The sequence below is a fragment of the Rhincodon typus genome, unplaced genomic scaffold, assembly GCF_021869965.1.
Source record: "Rhincodon typus isolate 14 unplaced genomic scaffold, sRhiTyp1.1 hic_rhity00000715, whole genome shotgun sequence".
NCBI lineage: Eukaryota > Metazoa > Chordata > Chondrichthyes > Orectolobiformes > Rhincodontidae > Rhincodon > Rhincodon typus.
The window spans coordinates 4,454-26,730 of NW_025966353.1; the positions used below are offsets into that span (position 1 = coordinate 4,454).

The 22,277-nt window shown below is 40.4% G+C and overlaps 1 protein-coding gene across 1 annotated transcript in view; it reads left to right on the plus strand.

Moving 5' to 3' along the window:
* Positions 1-1,339: 1,339 nt before the first annotated feature.
* The window catches only part of LOC109911829 (E3 ubiquitin-protein ligase arih1), a 30,197-nt gene continuing 9,259 nt past the window's right edge, over positions 1,340-22,277 (plus strand). The window contains exons 1-8 of the mRNA XM_048621497.1: positions 1,340-1,474; positions 1,581-1,636; positions 9,297-9,363; positions 9,732-9,838; positions 9,941-9,983; positions 10,857-10,928; positions 20,250-20,380; positions 20,945-21,002. Coding sequence (XP_048477454.1) covers positions 1,340-1,474; positions 1,581-1,636; positions 9,297-9,363; positions 9,732-9,838; positions 9,941-9,983; positions 10,857-10,928; positions 20,250-20,380; positions 20,945-21,002 — 669 coding nt within the window. The remainder of the gene's footprint in view (positions 1,475-1,580; positions 1,637-9,296; positions 9,364-9,731; positions 9,839-9,940; positions 9,984-10,856; positions 10,929-20,249; positions 20,381-20,944; positions 21,003-22,277) is intronic.

The following is a 22,277-nucleotide window of genomic DNA, read 5'->3' on the forward strand; positions in this document are numbered from 1 at the left end:
TGTACGGACTTCAGGGGGTAAAAATGGTTAGTTTATAATGCAGGAAAGTTCTTATTACTGTCTTTTTGAAATAAGTGAGGTATAAAACAGGAAGTTGTTGGTCATTTAATCTTTCCTTCACTGCAGACAAACTGCACAAATCGTGAAGACAGAATGAGATTTATTGAGTACCTGAGAAAGACATGAGGCAGCTGGGGGCAGATGCTGTTCATGATTTAATCATGATTTCTAATATATTAGTCAGTGTAGCTTATTAAGAGTTTTGTATATTGATATTCTGTTTCTTTCTGTTGGGATGTGAACTAAGCAGATGACAAGACCAGCATTTCTTGTCCATTCCCAATTTCCCTTGAGCAAGTAGTGGTAAACTACCTTCTTGAGCTGCTGCATTCCATATAGTATTGGTAGGGAGAGAGACCCAGGACATGAATGGGATATAATCATCCAGTTAGACATAACTGGCCAAGTAAAGTAAATAAGTGATTTCTTAATAGTTGAATGTGACAGAGCCTGCCAAAGCACGATTCTGGGACCGCTTTAGTTTCCATTTATATAACTGGTTAGGACAGAACCATTGTGTCAAAGTTCGCAGATTAAAGACTTTGTAAACTGAAGATAAATGCAGATGATTTCAGGGGGCCATAATCAGGTTGATGGAATGGGCAGGTCAGTGCTGGGTGTAGTTCACAACATGTGAAATAGTGGAAAGGAAGTACACTTTGAAGAGTAGAACTCTTGATGAAAGAGTTCCAGGAATGATGAAATATTGTTGAAGATGGTACGTGATCGTAAAAAAACAAATAAGTTATTGATTGAATGTGCAAACAAAACAATGAAATGATGAATTTGTTCAAACATTAAGCTTTCATATTTCATGTGTGTCCATGTTTCCTCTTTGTATGGATGTGCCCTATCAAATTGTTGGAGAGGAGTCTGAGACTCTGGGAGCAGACTTGAGGTCTGTAACATTGTGTTGTGGAAGGGGCAAAATGATGTGCCCCATGCTGGGTTTGCGCTGCTGTGCTTTGCAGGGCAGTAGGAGTTCTGCTCCTGTCCTATGGAATCTCTCACAATGAAATATATAAATAAAAATCCCTTGCCATTGATTTACATAGATTTCCAGATCCTGACAGGTTAGACCTTGATGTCTTAGTTTCAGATTTATTCACTGATATTTAATGGATTCAGTAAGGCAAAACAGCCAATAAATAACAAGTAGTACTTAGCAGACTGTGCTTCAGTGCTGAATATCGCATGTTGTATTTTGCAGTGTTGCAATAAGTGGTTGCCTGTGATTTAATATTGTTGAAATATTCTTGGATGCTAATTGCAGCAAATAATGACACTGGCAATCTGTTTTTTAATTTCTTGCTTTTTGCAGTACTTCACAGGCTTAGAGTGTGGTCACAAATTCTGTATGCAGTGCTGGAATGAATACTTAACTACAAAGATCATAGAAGAAGGTATGGGACAGGTATGTATTTATGTCATATTTGTCTCATTTACATTGATTAGAACTGAATGTTTTGAATTTCACTGCATTAGCAGCATCATTTGTTTTGATTTTTTTTTTGTTGCAGACTATATCATGCCCAGCTCATGGCTGTGATATCCTGGTTGATGACAACACAGTTATGTGAGTATTTTTTTAATAGCAAATAACTATTTCCATTTCCGTTTAAATAAACGGTTCAGGAAAAGGTCACTAAAGAATCTAACTCGGGGTGAATGGCTGGAACTGCAGGGAAGTGGAATGGTGTAAAGTTTTTGTGCTCAATTCACTTGCCCAAGGCACCAAACCATGTAGTTCTAGGTACTATTCATCTAAATTTAGATCATGCCTGGAAAAACTACTTAGTGTGCAAGTGGGAAATGATAGTTGTAGTTGTGTTATTCAAGTTAAAAGAATATTAAGCAGTAGTAGCTTAGTATTAATTTTCATGTTTTAGTGTCAGTACAGTAAACAGAGGGATAACAATAAGTACAGTTGCCATGGTCATAAACCAGTGGGAATATAGCTACCGATTCTTATAATTAGAGTTCGCTGTAAAGACTGTGTTCTCCAGAAGGGTGGGTGAGGATGTCGTGAGGTTGGTCATCTTTCGGTAAAATGTAAAGACTAGTGATTTCAATCTACCTTTTTGCTCCCATAATTTGTTTTTATCATTCTTTTAACTTGGTGCATGCTGCCAAATACCTCTCATTGAAATATTATTTAACTTCATTGCTAATTTGTGTAACCTTTTTGTTAATAAGCAAAAGAGCTTGGAAATACATAGTGCCTTTCATGACCTCGGGATAATGTAAAATGGTTTAAAGGCTAATGAAGCATAGTCCCTGTTGTAATGTAGGAATCCTGTCAGCCAACTTGTGTCCAGCAAGCTACCAAAAACAGTGACATTTTACACAGCTTTTCTGTTTCTGTCATATTGGTTCAGGGGTAAATATTGACTTTTTGAAACCAGGGAAAACTCGTGGAAGTAGGATATTAGACAGCTCCTCCACTGTCACTCCTCCTACAGTGCTGCTGGCTGAGTGTCAGCATGGATAATGTGATGGAAGGCATTGCTGCTATCAAAGTTGTCTCTCGTCTATTTAGTTTGATTTGATTATGTTTGCACTTATATGAATTATAAACGTTAACTTCGTCTGTTCACATTTGCCACAGCTCATGCTAATCTGTTCCTGTTGCCACATCAGAGCCTGGTACTTGTGGCTTTGACTTCATTGTAAGAACTAAATGCACTTTAAGCTGACACTTTAGGGCAGCAGTGAGGATTTTGAGTTGTCAGTGGTTCCATCTCTCTTTGGGAGATGGAAACTTGAACCCGTTTGTCAGCGTGAGTACACAAACTCCCTCTGAAGAAAAGTGTGTTCTCCTACTTTTGGTCTTTAGCACCAAAAGAGTCACGTTTTGAGGTCACCAGTGTTTAAGACTTTGTTGTGTTACTTTTATTTGTGATGTAATGAAAGCAGTTTGTATATTTGGAGGTGTTTCAAAGCCATGGTAGGCTGCTATATATAAGTGCTTCAGTCCTTGGAAGTAGAGCCCAGACGTTTGTACAGTCCTTGAGTGACAGCCAGTCAGCTGAATTTGTGTAACTTTGTCAAATATCTTTATTCCATACTTCATGAGGGCAGCAACCTTACTGTCTATGTAGTGTATTAAATTGCTTCCGTAGTTATTTGCGGTTTGTAGGAATTTATATTCATTCAAGTACTGCATTGGCTATTTTAAGCTGTTTATGTGCTTGTGCACAGTATAAATAGTTACTGGGAAATTACTTTCATACGATGACATCCAGGTCTTAGCACCCAGTGATTTTTTGATGCGCATCTTAATGACGACAAGTGAAGCCATGTCATGCACAAACAAGCAGACTGTCTCATTAATTGCTAGAAATTTTCTTTTACAAATGGAACTATGGATTTTCTTGATATTTTTGTGTGGTGACTATTTTGTAGGTGAGAATGCAAGGGTTAGGATGAAATCCTTCCCATTTTTGTACAATAACTGTCAATTCACTAAGGAATTAAATTTTGCTGACATTGAACTCTACAGCAGCAGCTTTGAACCAAACAATACTGAGATTAATGCATTCTACTTTTTGACAAACCATACTGCATGCTTTGTTCCTCGTTCACGTTGGCCACTTCCCACACCATCTTGGATTTACTTAGCATGCCTTTCCCTTTGTTTCGTTAATGAAAGCAAAGTGCAAATGCAGGAGATCTGAAATAGAAAGTGATGGGGAAACTGACATCATTGGTGGAGAGAGAGAGAAACAGTTAATATTTTGAATTCAACGTAACACTTTCTCGGAACTGAAGGTGGCTGGAAAATTATGTATTTATGCTGTTGACGAAGGGGAGGGTGGCAAGTAGAACAGATGATGAGGGTGCCTAGAGCAAAAGACAAAGGGAGTTCTAATGGTAGTGCAGGAGAGATATTGATGCTGAATATATGTTTATAGTGGAAAATAAGTTGGGTCTGCTGGGAGCAAATCCAGACAAACGAGAGACCTTTTGGGATGAGGTCTAATTAAAATGGAGGACAATGTTCATGGTAGGAAGTTTGTGGAACAAGATGCTGAATCCTGAAGGCTGTCATTGCCTAAGCACAAAATGAGGTACTATTCCTCCAACATGTGTTGGGTCCCTGGAGCACTGCATTGGGCCTGGAACAGAAATGTTAGCATGATTCTTTAACAGATTGTGTAGTTTCTGAAAAGCATTTATCAAAATGAATCTGGTATTTGCAGTTAGAAAGACGTTTGCTATAGGAATACAACAGCAGTCAAGACTAAATCTTATAAGACTGCAAAACTAGAAACATTTGTACCTGAATGTAATTAGCATTTAAACTGACAGACAGCACATATTGAAGTAAATGAACACTACCTTACAGCCTTTTTGGAGAGACAAGGTTTCAGGCTGACCAGAATTGGGTCCTGAGTACTGAGGTGTATATGTCATTCAAGTGCAACAGGAAGTTAACTAAAGTGGAGGGGGAGCACTGCTAATCAAAGATGGCATTGGTACATTAGGAACACAGCAGCAGGCGTAGGCCATTCAGTCCCTTGAGCGTGCTGTGCAATTCTACATCATGGCTGATCATGTACCTCAATGCCTGCACCATGCCTGTATCCCTTGATATTAGCGACGAGAGATCTGTCAATCTCTATGTTGAATTTAGTGAGTTACAGCCGAATAGAGAATTCCAGAGATTGATCACCCTATAAATGAACTTCTGGAATACTGCATACAATTCTGGTTGCCCTTCAATGGAAAGGTGTTGTTAAACTTGAGAGGGTGCAGCAAAGATGCACAAGGATTTTGCCAGGATTGGAGAGTTTGTGTTGTAGGGAGAAGCTGACTAGGCTGGGCTATTTTCCCTGGCCTGTCAGAAGCTAAGGGGTGACCTTAGAGGTTTGTAAAATCAAGAGGCATGGATAGGGTGAATAGCCAAGGCTTTTCCCTAGTGGAGGAGTCCAAAGCATAGGTTTAAGATGAGAAGGGAAAGATTTAAAAAGGACCTGAGGGGTAACTTTTCATTCAGAGGGTATTTTTTCATGTAGAGGGTGGCGCGTGTACAGAACGAGCTGCCAGAGACAGTGGGTTATACCAAAGATAGTAAGAACTGCTGACGCTGGAGTCAGAGATAACAGTGTGAAGCTGCAGGAACACAGCAGGCCAGGCAGCATCAGAGGAGCAGGAAAGCTGACGTTTCGGGTCAGGACCTTTCTTCAGATATGGAGGAGGGGGAAGGGAGCTCAATAAATAGAGGGGTGAGGCTGGGGAATGTAGTTGGGATGGTGATAGGTGAGTGCAGGTAGGCAGTGGTGGGGATTGGTCAGTGAGGTGGGAGGAACGGATAGGTGGGAGAGATGATGGACAGGTTGTGTCAGGTCAAGGAGGCGGGGATGAGAGGGAGGGTTGGTCATGGGATAAGACCGGGGGTGGGGAATCCACCTCCTTGACCTGACGCAACCTGTCCATCTTCTCTCCTGCCTATTCGCTCCTCCCACCTCACTGATCAATCCCCACCACTGCCTGCCTGCACTCGCCTATCACCATCCCACCTACCTTCCCCAGTCCACCCCTCCTCTCTCTTTATATTTCAGAACTCCCTACCCCCTCCCCCACTTCTCGAGGGTCCCAACCTGAAACATCATCTTTCCTGCTCCTCTGATGCTGCCTGGCCTGCTGTGTTCCTCCAGCTCCACACTGTGTTATATTAGGGTTAGACCAAAGGGTCTGTTTCAATGCTGTACAACTCTATGACTATGACAAGGTTCTCCTCATTTCAGTCCTAAATGGCTTGTCTTTTATTATGAGTTTAGTTCTAAATCCAATAGTTAGGGGAAGCTTTGTTTCTGCATGTAGCTTGTCTATCCCTTTAAGAATTGTATAAAATTTTTGATATGTTAAATTTTTGTATGATCACCTCTCATTCTCCTGAACCTGAGAATACAGGTTCAGTCTCCTGATGGGGCAGACCAACCATTCCAGGAATCAATCTGGTGAACCTCTCCTGCACTCCTTCTAGGGAAAGTATATCCTTCCTTACAAACTTTACTCCTGTGATCATTCTATTGTGATAAAGGCTGACACACTGTTTGCCTTTTGAATGCTTGCTGCATTTGCATGCTAGTTTTCAATGACTTGTGAACTAGGACACCAAGACTCCTTTGGATTCCTGAGGTAGTTGCAACATTTAAAAGATGTTTGGACAGGTACGTGAACAGGAGTGATTTAGAGGGATGTGGGCCAAATGCAGGAAATGGGACTAGTTTAGTTTGGGAAAATTGGTTGGCATGGACGAGTTGGGCCAAAAGGTTTGTTTCCATGGTGTATTACTCTGACTCTCTTGACTTTCTAAGCTCTCACCGTTGAAGAAATCCGTCAGAACTCAGCTCACTTTAGGGAAGAGCAGGCATTATATTAATGAAATTATGCATTAGTTATGATCAGGTCAAAATTCCATTTATATTGTGTGGAAGAGTGCTTGATAAACATGGAAAAGAAGGGAATGCAGCTAGGGCAGGAGTAAGCTCTGGTGGAACCTAAACACTGGCTGAACCAATTGGATCAAGTGAGCTGTTTCGCTGCTGGAAACTCTTCACAGTTTTAAATTGTTCCTGGAATATGAGCATCCCTGAGAGGGCATTTATTGCCAATCACTTTTTAAAATATATTCATTGGATGTGGCCTTCATTAGTTGAGCGAGTGTTTATTGACCATCCTGAATTATGCTTGAGAGGTGATGTGCTGCCTTCATGAACGGCTGCACTCTGTTTCATGTAGGTAGACCCACAATGCCATTAGGGAGGGAATTCCAGTATTTTGACCCAGCCACACTGAAGAAATGACGACTGTATTTCCAAGTCAGGTAGTGAGTGACTTGGAGGGGAACTTGCAGCTGATGGTGTTCTCGTGTATCTGCTGCCCCTGCGTTTCTAGATGGTAGGGGTCACGAAGGTGTTGTCTAAGGAGCCTTGGTGAATTTCTGCACAGCATGTTGTGGATGATGTATATGCTGCTGTTGCAGTGTTGTTGATGGAGAGAGTGCTGTTTTGTGGATGGAAGCCAATGAAGAAGGCTTCTTTGTCCTTGATGGTATCAAGCTTCTTGAATTGTTGGAGCTGCGCTCGTCCATGCAAGTGGGGAGTATTCCATTACACTCCTGACTTCAGTCTTGTATGTGCTGGACAGGTTTTGGAGTCAGGTTAGTTGCATACTGCAAGATTCTTAGCCTTGGACTTATTCTTGTAGCCACAATATTTATCTGACTGGTCTGTGGTAGCCCCCAGGGTGCTAATTGTAGGGGATTCAGCCATGGTAATGTAATTGATTGTCAAGTGGTGTCAGTGACATTGTCTCATTTGAGTTGGTCATTGTCTGGTACTTGAGTGGTGCAAATGAATATTTGCTCTTGCAACAGCTCACGGCCATGTTTGCAAGCCGTCTGGTATAGGCACATCCACAGTGCTGTTGTGGAGAGAGTTTTTGATCCAGTGACTAGGGGAATGGCATTATTGTTCTGTATCAGGACGGTCTTTGGCTTAGAGGAGCACTTTCATTCGGTGTTCCCTGGTGCCTGTGCCATTATCCTTCTGGGTAGCAGAGGTCGTAGATCTGAAATGTGCTTTCAAAGTCTGTGATTGTCTGAGAACAAAACAGAAGGGAATAATGACTGAAATACATCCATCTCCTTGAAATGTTTTCCTCTACCCAGTGCTGCTTTTCTCTGCTGGATAAACTTAATGGCTTTTTCCTAGTGGTTTTATCGCTGGATTATTAATCCAGAGTCTCCGATAATGCTCTGGGGACCCGGGTTCAAATCCTGCCACAGCAGATAGTAGAATTTGAATTTAATAAATATCTGGAATTAAGAGTGTAATGATGACTGTGAATCCATTGTCAATTGTTGGAAAAACCCATCTGGTTCACTAATGTCCTTTAGGGAAGGAAACTGCCATCCTTACCTGGTCTGGCCGACATGTGAATCCAGACCCACAGCAATGTGGTTGACTCTGAACTGCCCTCTGGACAATTAGGGATAGGCAATAAATTCTGCCTGGCCAGTGATGCCCTCATCCCGTGAATGAATAAATGTGCTTCCTGAGCTTGTCCTGCATCAGTGTACCATTTCCAACCAGGGGTTTAATACCAACCTGCATATCAAGCTTCCTTGAGGCAAAGTAATGTTGCGCTTTGGCAGCATTTAATGTTTGGATGGACTGTTGCGAATTCTCTCCTGCAGCAGTGATACTATGATGAGCTTCAAAAGAGTGAATGACCATTTGTCATTCTGGAATGATTAACACAGAATCCCAGAACTTGCAATGCAGAAATCAGGCCATTTGGTCTAACTGAGCCATAGCAGTGTTTATGCTACATATCAACATTCTCTAACACTTGCAATTCCTGTAGTTTGTAACTGGTTTAGAAAGTGAGGTTGAGCAACTGGCTTCTGATTGATCTGAGTTCGTTGCACTTGATGTGTATACAAGCTGACAGACATCTCATTTCAGAATGTTCTATTTACACAACATTCCTGTTAAATGACAGCCATGGTGAAGTGCATTTACTTTGTATTTTGTGTTTTACTTCTGATGACATATCTGCAAGCTCTGTTTATTTCTGGAGAAGTGGGGTCATGTTTTGAAGTTGAATGAACTCTTGTCCCTTTTAATTGCACATTATTCAGGCTGAAGGTGGGATTCCATTTGTACTGCATTTGTAATGACAAATCCAGTAAGGCATATTGCATTTGCACTGCGTTGTTCACATCCTAACGTGCGACTAGTCTCACTTTTATCACCCAAGTATTAGAGCCCTCACTATTTAATATTAAAATACATAGGCATTTGCTTTCCATCCATATTTGGCGATCATTGTGACACCTTCAATACACGTCTGAAGAGCATTTAGTTTATCTAAAGCTGTGTAAGGAAGAAAAATGCTTATACCTCCTCATTGCAATATCTGCCTGCAAAATATCTATCCCCCATAGAAAGACAATTCATTTGTCCACTTATTAGTAACCACACTGCAAAGAATTTTTTGCTTAAGAACGTATAAAAGCTCACCTTGTCTGATCACAAGGACACTCTCTCTTTCTATACTTTCTCCTTCTCCTTGCCTCCCTGACCCGCCACTACCACAGTCATTGAGCTAGGAAATCAGTAACATTGCATACTGTGGTTGTATTACATTGTTTCCACTATGAAATGGCTACTTTCTCCTTCTCGTGTGTTAGCTTAATTAAGAAATATGTCTATTTTCTCTAGGCGTTTGATCACAGATTCCAAAGTCAAGTTGAAGTACCAGCATTTAATAACCAACAGTTTTGTAGAGGTAATGTTTTCTTCGATTCGAATCGAACAGTGTGTGTGGAACTGCAATTGATAGTTGTAAAAATGGAACTGTGGTGTAAAGGTGTGCATTTCAATGTGTTGGCTGGCAAACTGGTGAAATAGAAATTCAAAAAGTTTTTCTAGATAAATTTAATCTGGATTTTAAATTGTTTTGCAAAATGGCAGTAGCTGGAGCTTTGCAATACTAAGGAGGTCTCACTGATTATGTATGTATCATAGTTTGAGCAAGTAGAATGTCATTGGATAATGACTGGCTCTGACTGGAACATGTCTCTGTTGTGCCATCTTCTCATCACTGTGCCTGTTCTTTTTGACTGAGACACCAACAGTTGTGCTTTTCCATCACAGTGCAATCGACTGTTAAAATGGTGCCCTGCTCCTGACTGTCACCATGTTATTAAAGTCCAGTATCCTGATGCAAAACCAGTTCGCTGTAAGTGTGGGCGGCAGTTCTGGTAAGTGTGCATAGCACACATTTCTACCTAAGTGTTACTGGGTGTGTTTAACTATCTGAACTGAGTCACACAAATATTAAGTAGCTTTTGTTTAATTTACAGCTTCAACTGTGCTGAGAATTGGCATGATCCTGTTAAATGCAAGGTGAGAAACTGCTGCATGTGATTCCATCAATAAATTTTCAAAATCAGCATACTTCAGTAAAAGTGAAATAAAACCGGTGTTGAAGAAACAGAATCTTCCACATAATCCTATCTAGAAAGAAGCAGAGCTGGGGGGCAGGGTGTGCTGTGTTCAGGCCACAAGCAGCATAGGATTCATGATTTCTCTCCCCTACCCCACAGGCCCTGCAGGTTACAAATGACTGATTGATTGTGCTGATGCAAGATCTGTGTTGTAACAACAGCAGCCTTGTGAAATATATCAAAAAGATCCAAAATGAAAATAAGGTGATACAAGATCGGGATAGAGATTTGTAAATCAGGTCCATTGTGCGGTTGAAAACAATTGGACCTACCTGTGTAGGTGTAGCAGAGAGAATAGATGAGTTAATATCCACTGAACATTGACAGGGCAACCTATTTGAGGCATATTGATTTTCTGTAGAAGTATATGACATACTGTGAACAGGAGAAGCTACAATACATTTGCAGGTGCTACAGCCAATATCGAGTTCCCATGGGCTGGCTTTTGCCAAGTGTCACATGGAGCCCAGGGCTTCCAGTGCAGACAGAAAAATCACCCTGAGATACTACAATAACTAAATCCTTCATAGCACTGGCAGAGTCTAGGGAATAAGTGGTTTTGTCTGGCAGGATGATGAGAACAAAGACTGATGTGTGGAAATTTAAGAAATGTCTCAAATAATTTGCCCTGAATGCTAGTTGCTTGGGGTGTACTGATCTCCATTTTAGCTTAAGCATTTCCAAAATGATCTGCACTTGTATTTGTAGGTGAGCAGCCTCTGTTGTAGCTAATAACTGCAGAGATTACACAATGTTTTCTTCTCCTTTGTAGTGGTTGAAGAAGTGGATTAAGAAGTGTGATGATGACAGTGAAACTTCCAATTGGATTGCAGCAAACACTAAGGTAGACCAGAAACCTCCAGGGACTTGGCACCATATACAGTTGGATGACTGACGTGCCAGAACGTTGCTGCAGAATTACAGAGAAGCTCTCTCTTACTATTTGTATTCACCCCCAAGAGATTGACATTGCCACAAGCTGCATTTTGGAAGTATTTTCATCTGTTCTTATTTTCAGGCTTCTGTCCTTGGAGATATTGTGTGTCTTCCATAGAAATTCCTTGTGTGCTCTCTCACAGCTAATAAACAATGTTCACATTTATCTTTAGTATGAAGTTAATTAGATCAGTGTTACAAAGCCGTGAAAAAAAGTAGCCTTATTCATACAGTTAAGGACAAAAGGCACACTGATGGTCTCCATCTCTGTGTTTCCTGTGTTCTGTCTGCCTGACACCTCTACTGTATTCTTTCATATGATCCAATAACCTTTCATATGATCCAATAACTAGTTTGCACAAGAGATCAGGTTATTTGCTGTATGTGTCTTTGGTGGGAGGCAGCTGTGTGTACTAAGTTCTCACGTCTAGTACTAAATTATTGTGACTTCTGGTGAGTTGGGCAGCGCTCCACAGGATAATGACAGAAAACATGATGGATTAAGCAGCAATTGAAAGGCATGTTTTCACAGGCTCCACAAGGCTGTCCAGATACCTGCAACTGTGTCAGCCTTCAGCAATGGCAGGATCAAAGAGTAATTGAGTTTAGGAGAGGGATTACAGGGGTTGCTGGAGCTCGACTTAAGGCCATTCCAGGACCACTTCCGCCTAACAGAGCCAAAAGAAACTTGTTTTAATAGTAACTGATTCTCATTTTCACAGTAAAAGATAACATTATACAGTTGTAGTTTGTTCAGATTTAATTCAATGTGTATTTGGGCATGAGCTCAGTGAACACTAGATTCACTTCTGAAAGTGATTACTTAAAATAAACTTATAACTAAATAGATATTACAACATGGAAGCTAGTCATTCATCTCAACCAGTTGGTGTTTTTCACATCTGCAATAATGTTAATTCTAGGGCTGACTTTCACACCGTATCCCTTCATTCTGTTTCAACCACACATCAAGCATATTAAATGTTGACACGGTCTTTTTTTTTCAGTCTCTAACACTTGGTAGACCATTACAGTCTCTCAACTCTGAGAGGGAGAACTGTTTTTCTGCCCCCTTTCCATAATCTCTTGTGTTTAATCTTGCATATGTGATCCCTTTTCCTGGAACCCTTGATCACTGTGAACAGTCCGTTTCTACATCTCGTCCCCATCATTTTGTAATGCTGAGCACCTTTTCATATTGCTCCTAATTTCCTCTGTTCTAATGACAACTGCAAGTTATTTGTCCATCTTTGTCTGTCTTGGATGAGACAGAATACTAGTGAATCTGTGCTGTTTTTTAAATATCCTTCCTATAATGTGGATTCTAAAACTACACAGTGTTCCAAACGTGACGTTTCTGAAGTTTTATGTATGTTGGTACGTTTTGACTTTTTGATTCTGCACCCCTTAAAACAAACTGTAATCTGTCGTCTTTCTTGTGGTTTATTCACTTGAGATGCTGTTTTTACTGCCTTATGAACCTGAACCCCTGATCCCCTTCCCATGTATTTCTAATGACTTGCTGTTTACTACTTAAACTTTGTGATCAAAGCCTTATATTTATTGAATCTATTCCATTTACCACATCTTTCCCCATTCCACGTTATCAGTAATCTTTTGCAGTTTCTTTTAGTCTTGAGAATTAATCATCAAGGCATCTAATTTCATTACCACCCTGTGAATTCGAGCCCATTGTTTGAAGTTATTGATCTATACAGTAAATAGAAAGATGACATAGCAAAACTAGTTTTGCAGGGGGAAGAAACCAGAGCAGTAAGTCAGCAAGTAAAATGACTAAGGAGTCTTAGACTAAGGCCAGTCAGATTAAGAGGAAGAACAGATGGGAAGAGGTTACTGGACCTAATGGGACTGGAGGTCTGAGGTGTATTTGTTTTAATATGAGGAGTATAACGGGCAAGGCAGATGAACTTCAAGCTTGAATTAATACACATAACTATGATGTTGTATATGTTAGAGAGACTTGGTTAAGAGAGTGACAAGATTGGCAGCTTAACGTTGAGATTTAGATGTTTCAATCATGAGAGAGGGGTATGTAAAAGAGCTGGGAGAGTTGCATTACTGATGGGGACGATATCACAGCTGAACTGAGGGAAGACACCTTGGAGGGCTTATACAGTGAGACCATACAGATAGAGAGCTCAGGATTAGGGAGGGCGCAGTCACTTTGGGATTGTACTTTAGGCCTTCCAACAGCCAGTAGGTGATAGAGAAACAGATTTGTGGACAGATTATGGAAAAGCAGCACCGTTGTGGGTGATTTTAACTTCTATATTGACTGGTTCTCCCCTACTGCCACAAGGCTTGGATTGGATGGATTTGTTAGGTGTGTTCAGGACTGGATTCTGAAACAACACATAAATAATCTAACTAGGCAAGGGGCTGTACTAGACTTGATGTTAGGAAATGAGCCCAGCCAGGTGATCAAAGTTTAAGTGGAGAAGCATTTCAGGAACAGTGACTATAATTCCATAAGTTTTAATTTACTTGTGGATAAAGATAAGAGTAGTCCTATGGTGAAAGTACTAAATGTGGGGAGTGCTAACTACCACAATGTTAGGTGGGAACTGAGGAATGTAGATTGGGGACAGCTGTTTGAGGGTAAATCCACATCTGGCATGTGGGACTCTTTCAAAGGCCAGTTGAATAGAGTTCAGGGCCAGCATGTTCCTGTGAAAATGAAGGATAAAGATAGCAAGAATTGGGAACCTTCAATAGCTAGAGAAATTGAAAGCTTAGTTAAAATGGGAAAAAAAAGAGGCATACATAAGGCTTGGAAAGACGGTCAGAGCTCTTGAAGAATGCAATAACAGCAAGAAAGAACTCAAGGGAGTTAGGAAGACTAAAAGGGGTCATGAAATTTCTTTGGCAAACAGGATTTAGAAAAATTCAAGATGTTTTATCCATATATAGGAGCAAGAGGGTAGTTAGGGAAAGGATAAATCCACCCAAGGACAAAAAGGGGAATGTATGTATTGAGCCAGAGGAAGTGAGAGAGGTCCCTAATGAATATTTTGCATTGGTATTCACAAAGGAGAAGGACATGATGGTTGGTCAGTCTTGCAAGGGGTATGTTGATATTCTAGGGCATGTCAGTATTTCAAACAAAAAGGTAGTGCTGGGTGTTTTAAGAAGCATTAAGGTAGACAAGTTCCCAGGACTTGATGGGATCTATCCCAGAATGCTGAGGGAGGCAGGTGAGGAAATTGCTGGAGTCTTGTACGAAATCTTTGTATCCTCTTTAGTCACAGGAGAGTTCCCAGAGGACTGGAGAATAGCCAGTATTGTTCCTTTTAAGAAGGGCATCAGGGATAATCTGCAAAATTACATATCACTGACCCTTATGTCAGTGATATGGAAATTAATGGAGAAGATTATGAAGACTAGGATTGACTCTCTCTTGGAAAAATATGGACATATTAGTGATAGTGAGCATGGCTATGTGTGGAGGATGTCATGTCTCTCAAGCTAAGGTAAGGCTGATGAACTCGGCATGTATGGTACTTGGGATTGGGGCATCATAGTTATTTACAGAAATTTGTCTGAGGGAAGGACAGGACTAGCAGCTCGATGTTCTGGGTTTTAGATGTTATAGGAAAGATAGAAAGAGACACAAAAGGAGGGGGAATGGCTTTTTTTTTAAGGAAAACATTATTACTGTAATTAGAGAAGATATTTGAGGGAAAATAGTGAAAATATATGGGTTGAAATTAGAAATAAGAAAGAGATGATTAACTTGATGCAATTGTACTGTACCCCCATTCTCCTACCCCCCGATCGTCAGAGGGAAATTGAGAAGCAAATATGTAGAGAGATCTCAAACAAACATTGGAATAATAAGCTTTTAATAGCAGGGGATTTTAATTGACTGGGACTGCCATAGTGTTGAAGGTTTGGATGGTGAAGAATTTGTTAATGTGTTCAAGAAAATTTTCTTTATCAATCTGTAAATGTTCCTACCAGAGAAGGAGCAAAACCTGACCTTCTCTTGGGAAATAAAGCAAGGCAGGTCACTGAAATGTTAGTAGGGACAACTTTGGGGACTAGTCTTCATTATACTACTAGTTTTAAAATAGTTGTGGCAAAGGATAAGTCTTCCACAAAAGTTAAAGTTCTTAATTAGAATTAGGCCAATTTTAATGGTATGAGACAAGAAATTTCAGAAGTTGGAGTAGACTGTTTGCAGGTAAAGGGATGACTGACAGTGGGAGGCTTTCAAAATTGTGATAATGGAAGTTCAGAGTCATTATGTTTCTCTTACAGTGAAAGGCAAGGCTGTTTAAGATTAGGGAACAATGGATCAATAAAGGTATTGAGGTTCTATTCAAGAATAAAAAGAATCATGCATTAGATGTAGACTGCTAAGACCAACTGAATCTCTTGAAGACTATAAAGAGTATAGGGGTATTCGTAAGAAGGAAATCAGTAAGGCAAAGAGGGAATATGAGAGAGCCTTGGTCAGTAAGTTTAAGGATAATCTAAAGAGATCCTACAAATACATAAAGAGCAAGAGAGCAACTAGAGAGAGTAAGACCCCTTCAGAATCAATAAAGTTGTCTTTGTGTTGAACCTCAGGTGATAGGAGGGATATTAGATGAACATTTTGCGTCATTTTACTGTTAAAAAGAAATGGAGGCTGGAGAACTCGGGGAAAATAAATACTGAAGTTCTCACACCTGTTCATATTTCAGAAGAGGAAGTACTGGAGGTCTTAGAAAACATAAAGATAGATATATCTCCAGGACCTGATCAAGTGTATCCTAGGACATTGTGGGGAGTTATGGAGGAAATTCCAGGGCCCCTAGCAGAAATATTGTATCATCTATAAACACGGGCGAAGGACTGGAGGGTGGCTAAAGTGGTGCCTTTGTTTAAGAAAGGATGTATGGAGTAGCCTGGAACTACGGGCTTGAGAGTCTGTCATCAGTAATGGGTAAGTTGTTGGAGATGATTCTGAAAGGTAGAATTTACATACTTTTGGACAGGCAAGGATTGATCAGGGATAGTCAGCATGGTTTTGTGTGAGGAAAATTATATCTCTCAAACTTGATTGAGTTTTGTAATGAAGTAACAAAAAGGGTTGATGAGATCAGTGTGGTAGATGTTGTTTACTTCGACTTTAGTAAAGCCTGACAGCAGATTCCTCATGGTAGACTAATTAGTAAAATTAGATCACACAGAATTCAGGATGAACTTGCCAATTGTATGTAAAATTGGCTATAGGAGACAGTGAATGGTGCTGGAGGGTTGTTTCTCGGACTGGAGGCCTGTGACTAGCGGTGTTTCACAGGGTTTGGTGCTGGGTCCACTTTTGTCTGTCATTCAGTTGGGAATATAGAAAACATGGTTAGTAAGTTTGTGGATGACACCAAGATTGGTGGTATAGTGAACAATGAAGGAAGTTATCTAAGATTACAAAGAGATCTTGATCAATTGGGTCAATGGGCTGAGGAGTGGCAGTTTGGATAAATGAGAGGTATTGCATTTTGATAATGGAAAGAAGGACAGGATTTGTATGATTAATAGTAGGGCCTTGGGTAGTGTTTTAGAACAGAGACATGGGGTTCAGGTACATAATTCCTTGAAACTTGTGTCACAGCTGGACAGGATGGTTAAGAAGGCATTATGATGCTTGCCTTCATTACTCCAACCTTTTCAGTATAGGAGTTGGGATGTCATGTTGAAGTTGTACAGGACGTTGGTGAGGCTTCTTCTGGAGTACTGTGTCCAATTCTGGTCGCTCTGTTATAGGAAGGATATTATTAAACCGGAGAGAATGCAGAAAATATTTACCAGGATGTTGCTGGGAATGGAGGGTTTGTGATATAAAAATAGACTGGAACTTTATAGACTAGGCTTAGGAGATTGAGGAGTGACCTTTAGAGGTTTATAAAATCATGAGTGCATAGAAAAGGTGAATGACAAGTGTCATTTCCCAACGTGGGGGAGTTCAGGACTAGGAAGCATATTTTTAAGGAGAGAGGAGAAAGATTTAAAAAGGACATGTGGGGCAACTTTTTTATTTTACACAGTGGTTCATGTACGGAATGAACTGCCAGAGAAACTGGTGGATGCAGATTTGGTTACAATGTTTAAAAGACATTTTAATAAGTCATCGAATCATATAGAAACAGGCCCTTTGGTCCACGCTGACCAGATATCCTAAATAAATCTATTCCCATTTGCCAGGAATTGACTCCTATCCCTGTAAACCCTTTGTATTCATATCCAGATGCCTTGTAACTCTTGTAATTGTACTAGCCTCTGGCAGCTCATTTCATACACGCACCACCCTCTGCGTGAAAAATCACCCCGTAGGTCCTTTCCCCTCTCACCTTAGACCTATGCCTTCTAGTTTTGGACTCCCCCAACACGGGGAAAAGACCTTAGCTATTCACCCTATCCATGCCCCTCACGATTTTATAAGCCTCTACGAGGTCACCTCTCAGCTGCTGACACTCCGGAGAAAATAGCCCTAGCCTATCCAGCCTCTCCCTATAGTTCAAATCTCCAAACCTGGCAACATCTTTGTAAATCTTTTCTAAACCTTTCAAGTTTCATAACATCCTTCCTATGGCAGAGAGACCAGAATTGCACACAGTATTCCAAAATTGGTCTAACCAATGTCCTGTACAGCTGCAACATGCCCTCCCAACTCCTATACTTAATGCACTGACCAATAAAGGCAAGCATACCAAGCACCGCCTTCAATATCCTGTCTACCTGCAACTCCACTTTCAAGGAATTATGAACCTGCACTCCAAGGTCTCTTTGTTCAATAACACTCCCCAAGACCTTACCATTCAGTGTATAAGTCCTGCCCTGACTCGCCTTTCCAAAATGCAACACCTCACATTTCTCTAAATTAAACTCCATCTGCCACTCCTGGGCCCTTTGGCCCATCTGATCAAGATCCTGTTGTACTCTGAGGTAATCTTATTCACTGTCCACTACACCTCCAATTTTGGTGTCATCTGCAAACGTACTAACCATATCTCATATGTTTACATTCAAATCAGTCATATAGATGCCAAAAAGCAGTGGACCCAGCACTGATCCTTGTGGCAAGCTGCAGGTCATAGGCCTCTAGTATGGAAAACAATCCTCCACCACTACCCTCTGTCGTCTTCGTTCGGGCCAGTTCTGATTCCAAATAGCTAGTTCTCCCTGTATTCAGTGTGATCTAACCTTGTTAACCAGCCTGTCAAGAGGAACCTTGTTGAACGCCTTATTGAAGTCCATGTAGATCATGTCCGCTCCTCTGCCCTCATCACGTTCATGAATAGGAAGGGCTTGGAGGGATAGGGGCCGAGCGTGGGCAGGTGGGACTAGTTTAATTTGGGAACATGGTCAGCTTGGACAAGTTAGACCGAAGTGTCCATTTCCATGCTGTATGACTGAGTTGATTTGAGCTTTTTGAGGAAGTGACAAAGATGATTGAAGGCAGGATGGTCATTGTTATCTATATGGACTTTGACAAGGTCCCTCAGTGGCAGACTGATACAAAAGGCGTTGTCATTATTGGATCTGCAGTGAGCTGATAAGATGGATACAGAGCTGGCTTAGTCATAGAAGACAGAGTAATAGCGAAAGGGTGTGTTTCTGACTGGAGTGACCAGTGGTGTTCTGCAGGGATCAGTGCTGTTGTCTGTAATAAATGATTTGGGTGGGGAAATGGCAGATGGAGTTTAATCCGACAAATGCAAGGTGATGCATTTTGGATGATTTAATGCAGGAGAGAAATATACAGTAAATGGTAGAACCCTTAGCATCAATGTACAGAGTGATCCAGGCATACAGATTCACAGTTCCCTGAAAGTGTCAACACAAGTGGTCAGAAGGCATATCGCATGCTTGCCTTCATCAGTTAGGGCATAGAATATAAAAATTGGCAAGTCATATTGCAGCTGTATAGAACTTCCTGCCAAATTTGGAATATTGTGCCCAGTTCTAGTTGCTACACTACCAGAAGGATGTGGAGGCTTTGAGAGGCTACAGAAACAATTTGCCAGGATGTATCCTGGTTTGGAAGCTGTTAGCTATGAAGGGAGATTGGACAAACTTGGCAGTTCTGAGGAAGGGTCACCGGACTTGAAACATTAACTCTGATTTTTTTTCTTCACAGATGCTGCCAGACCTGCTGAGCTTTTCCAGCAACTTCTGTTTTTGTTGGACAAATTTGATTTCTTTTTACTTGAATATCGAAGGAAATGGGGCAACCTGATAGAAGCTTATGTGATCGCTAATTGGAGCCTTTTTCCCAGGGTAGAATTGTCAGTTACTAGGACACATAGGTTTAATTCAGAAGGGGGTAAGTTTAAAGGAGATGTGAGAAGGTTTTGTTTACACAGTGGTAAGTGCCTGGCATATGCTTCCAGAGGTGGTGGTGGAGGCAGATACGATAGCAAAGTTTAAGAGGCATTTTGATTTTTTTTACGTGAACAGGCAGGGAATAGAGGGATACGAGCCATGTAGAGATAAAAGGTTTTTACTTTAGAAAGACAACATGTCGGTGCGGTCTTGTGTGGCCAAAGAGCATATTCCTGGGTTGTGTTGTTCTTTATTCAGAACACCAGTGCCCTCTTCCAACCACTGTGAACAACACTTTAACTCATAGCTTGTTTCCTCCTAACTAGTTCTTAATCCAACTTGCTATTGTCCCTTAATATTTTGAATAATCTTCTACATGATTACAACTGCACTTAACAAAAATGATTGGGCTGAGCTACATTTCCTTGTTTTTTGCCTGTGTTGTCATTACTGCGGGAATTGATGCAGACTGTGTTCCGTATGTAAATTGTGGGTTAAAACTCAAATCTCCGCTATGATGGTGTAAAGTATTCATTTTAGCACTTGGGGAGACTTGAGGGAAACTAGTCAACAACAGTCGGTTCCAATTCAAATCAAGTATACTGACAGTAGTGTTCGTGAATAGACATGTCATTTCTTCTCAGCAAGTATGTTGTTCTAATGAAGCGTAGGGTATAAAGGCTCTTAAAGTAAAATAATACCTGGAGCCAATCTTGAGTGCATCCAATTACTGTTCACCGTCCTTAAATCCTGGATTGATTTTGCGATCTGGCTTACTAATTAGTTTGGTCTTTTTATTTAGTTGATTGGTATAGAGATTACCATATTAAACTCGTGTGAGTGTGTTACTTACATCTAGTTGGATGTTTACTCTGTTAACAGACCTCAACTGTTTCAACAGGAATGTCCGAAATGCCATGTGACCATTGAAAAGGATGGTGGGTGCAATCACATGGTTTGTCGCAATCAGAATTGTAAAGCGGAATTCTGTTGGGTCTGCCTTGGACCCTGGGAGCCACATGGATCTGCCTGGTTAGTCTTTCAGTCCCACCACTCTTGTATATGAAGAAGTTTAGTAAGGTCAAAGATTTGAATTGTTTTGGGTACTTGGTTATGTAATGTAGAGCAATGCTATTATTATCTCTGTGACCCAAATTTGAATCTAGGCAAGACATGTGATTGGAGGTCTCAGTAGTAAAGGTGTTGCTTTCAGTATATAGCAGGTTAAGCTCTCATCCACTGAGGAAACATTCCTATTCTAAATCAGTGAAAGGGTTTTAGGCTGAAAGTTGCAGTAAAGAATTCTGACTAATCTGGCCTTATAAGGAAGGAGAGTGAACTTCTTGTAGATGTGGGAAGAAATTAATCAATGAATTCGAGTAATCCTTAGAAAAGTTCAGTAATGTTTCAGCTGTTCATGGTACTTCATAAAGGGAAATTTCTAAACTGGTGAAGAAAGCAGAGACGTTTCAAGTTAATATTTTACTTTGTTATTTTCTATTGTTGTTGAAGCAGAAATGAAACCATTTTTTCTCCTCCCTCTCTGCCATTTCTCTGTCCCTATCCCTGTCCTTCACTCGTCCTCTCTGTTTTTAGGTATAACTGCAACCGTTACAACGAAGATGACGCAAAGGCTGCCAGGGATGCCCAGGAGGTAAAGAAGCATTGGGGTTTTTGGACGAGTTTGGAGGTCCCTAGACTTAGCTTTGGGAAAGTGCTTCTGTTCGAGGCTTAGCCCTTCTATCTTTGAATTATGTTTCACACTGTCTACAAGGCACTTCTGAATAAGATTACAGTAGGTAGCTCCTGTTAAGGAGCTTGCTTAGGTCATAATGGTCTGACTAACTTGTGGGCTGTCATTCCTTTGATTCCTGTGAATTGATGTTAAGGTATATATTTTGATGTATTTTTAAATGAAGATAACATTTTTGAGGAGATCGTCATGAAACCATGAGGGAGTTATCAGCTTATCAGCAGACCTTGTGAGCTACATGTAGTATTGCTGTTGTGGAGATCTATTTGTAGTTTGTTGAGGGATTACCATGTCATTTTAGTGTTGCGTTTGCTTCAAGATGTGCAAATTGCATAACCACCTAGTTTATATTTTGAAAGTGCAATTAGAGCATTATGTAGGTACACATGGCAGTCAATATGTAAGAAGCTGTATGCATCAAGTAGCAGATTATTACTTGCCGTGTGTTAGATAGTCTAAGTTTCGGGAGGAATATTTGCTAGGATGCAGTTCTCAGTTCTGCAAGTGGTGCCGTGGCATTTTTTACATCCACGTGCTCAAGTAGACATTTTCTCTGCTGTCACATCTAGCTTTTTAATCACCTGAGTTTACATTTTCAAATAATTAATCTTGGGGAAGTGTGTTTCACTGGGGGGGAATAAACCCAGCATTTATTACCAATCCTTAGTTGCCATTGAGGCAGTTGTAGTGGTTCCTTTTAAACCAACCACTTAGATATGTTTTAGATTTGAACCCATAACTTCCTGACTCGAGTGACAGTATTAGCAAACTGCAATTTTATTTTATTTTAATATAAACAAATAAAGCTCTTGATTCTCTGAGACCTTGCTTCAGAGTCATTCATTTTAATACTAAGAAAGCTAGACTCTGTGTTTGTGTCTGCATCATAAACGTATGATAAATACATGACAATAAATTCAGTACTTTGTCTGATTTTAACTGAACTTGTGCCGTCAAACACTCGATCCAGTTTCAGAATCATCATTTATGTGTGACAACTGAAATTCCGACTGATTTAGTAAAAGTAGCCAAGTGTTTTGCTAGTACTCGTTTTGCCCTTAACGACAAAATAAAAAAAAAATTAAAAAATAAAAAAATATAAATTTTTGAAATGAAACTCACTTGACAATTTCAAGTCATTGGACTCTGACAGGAAATAAGAATGACAACTATTCA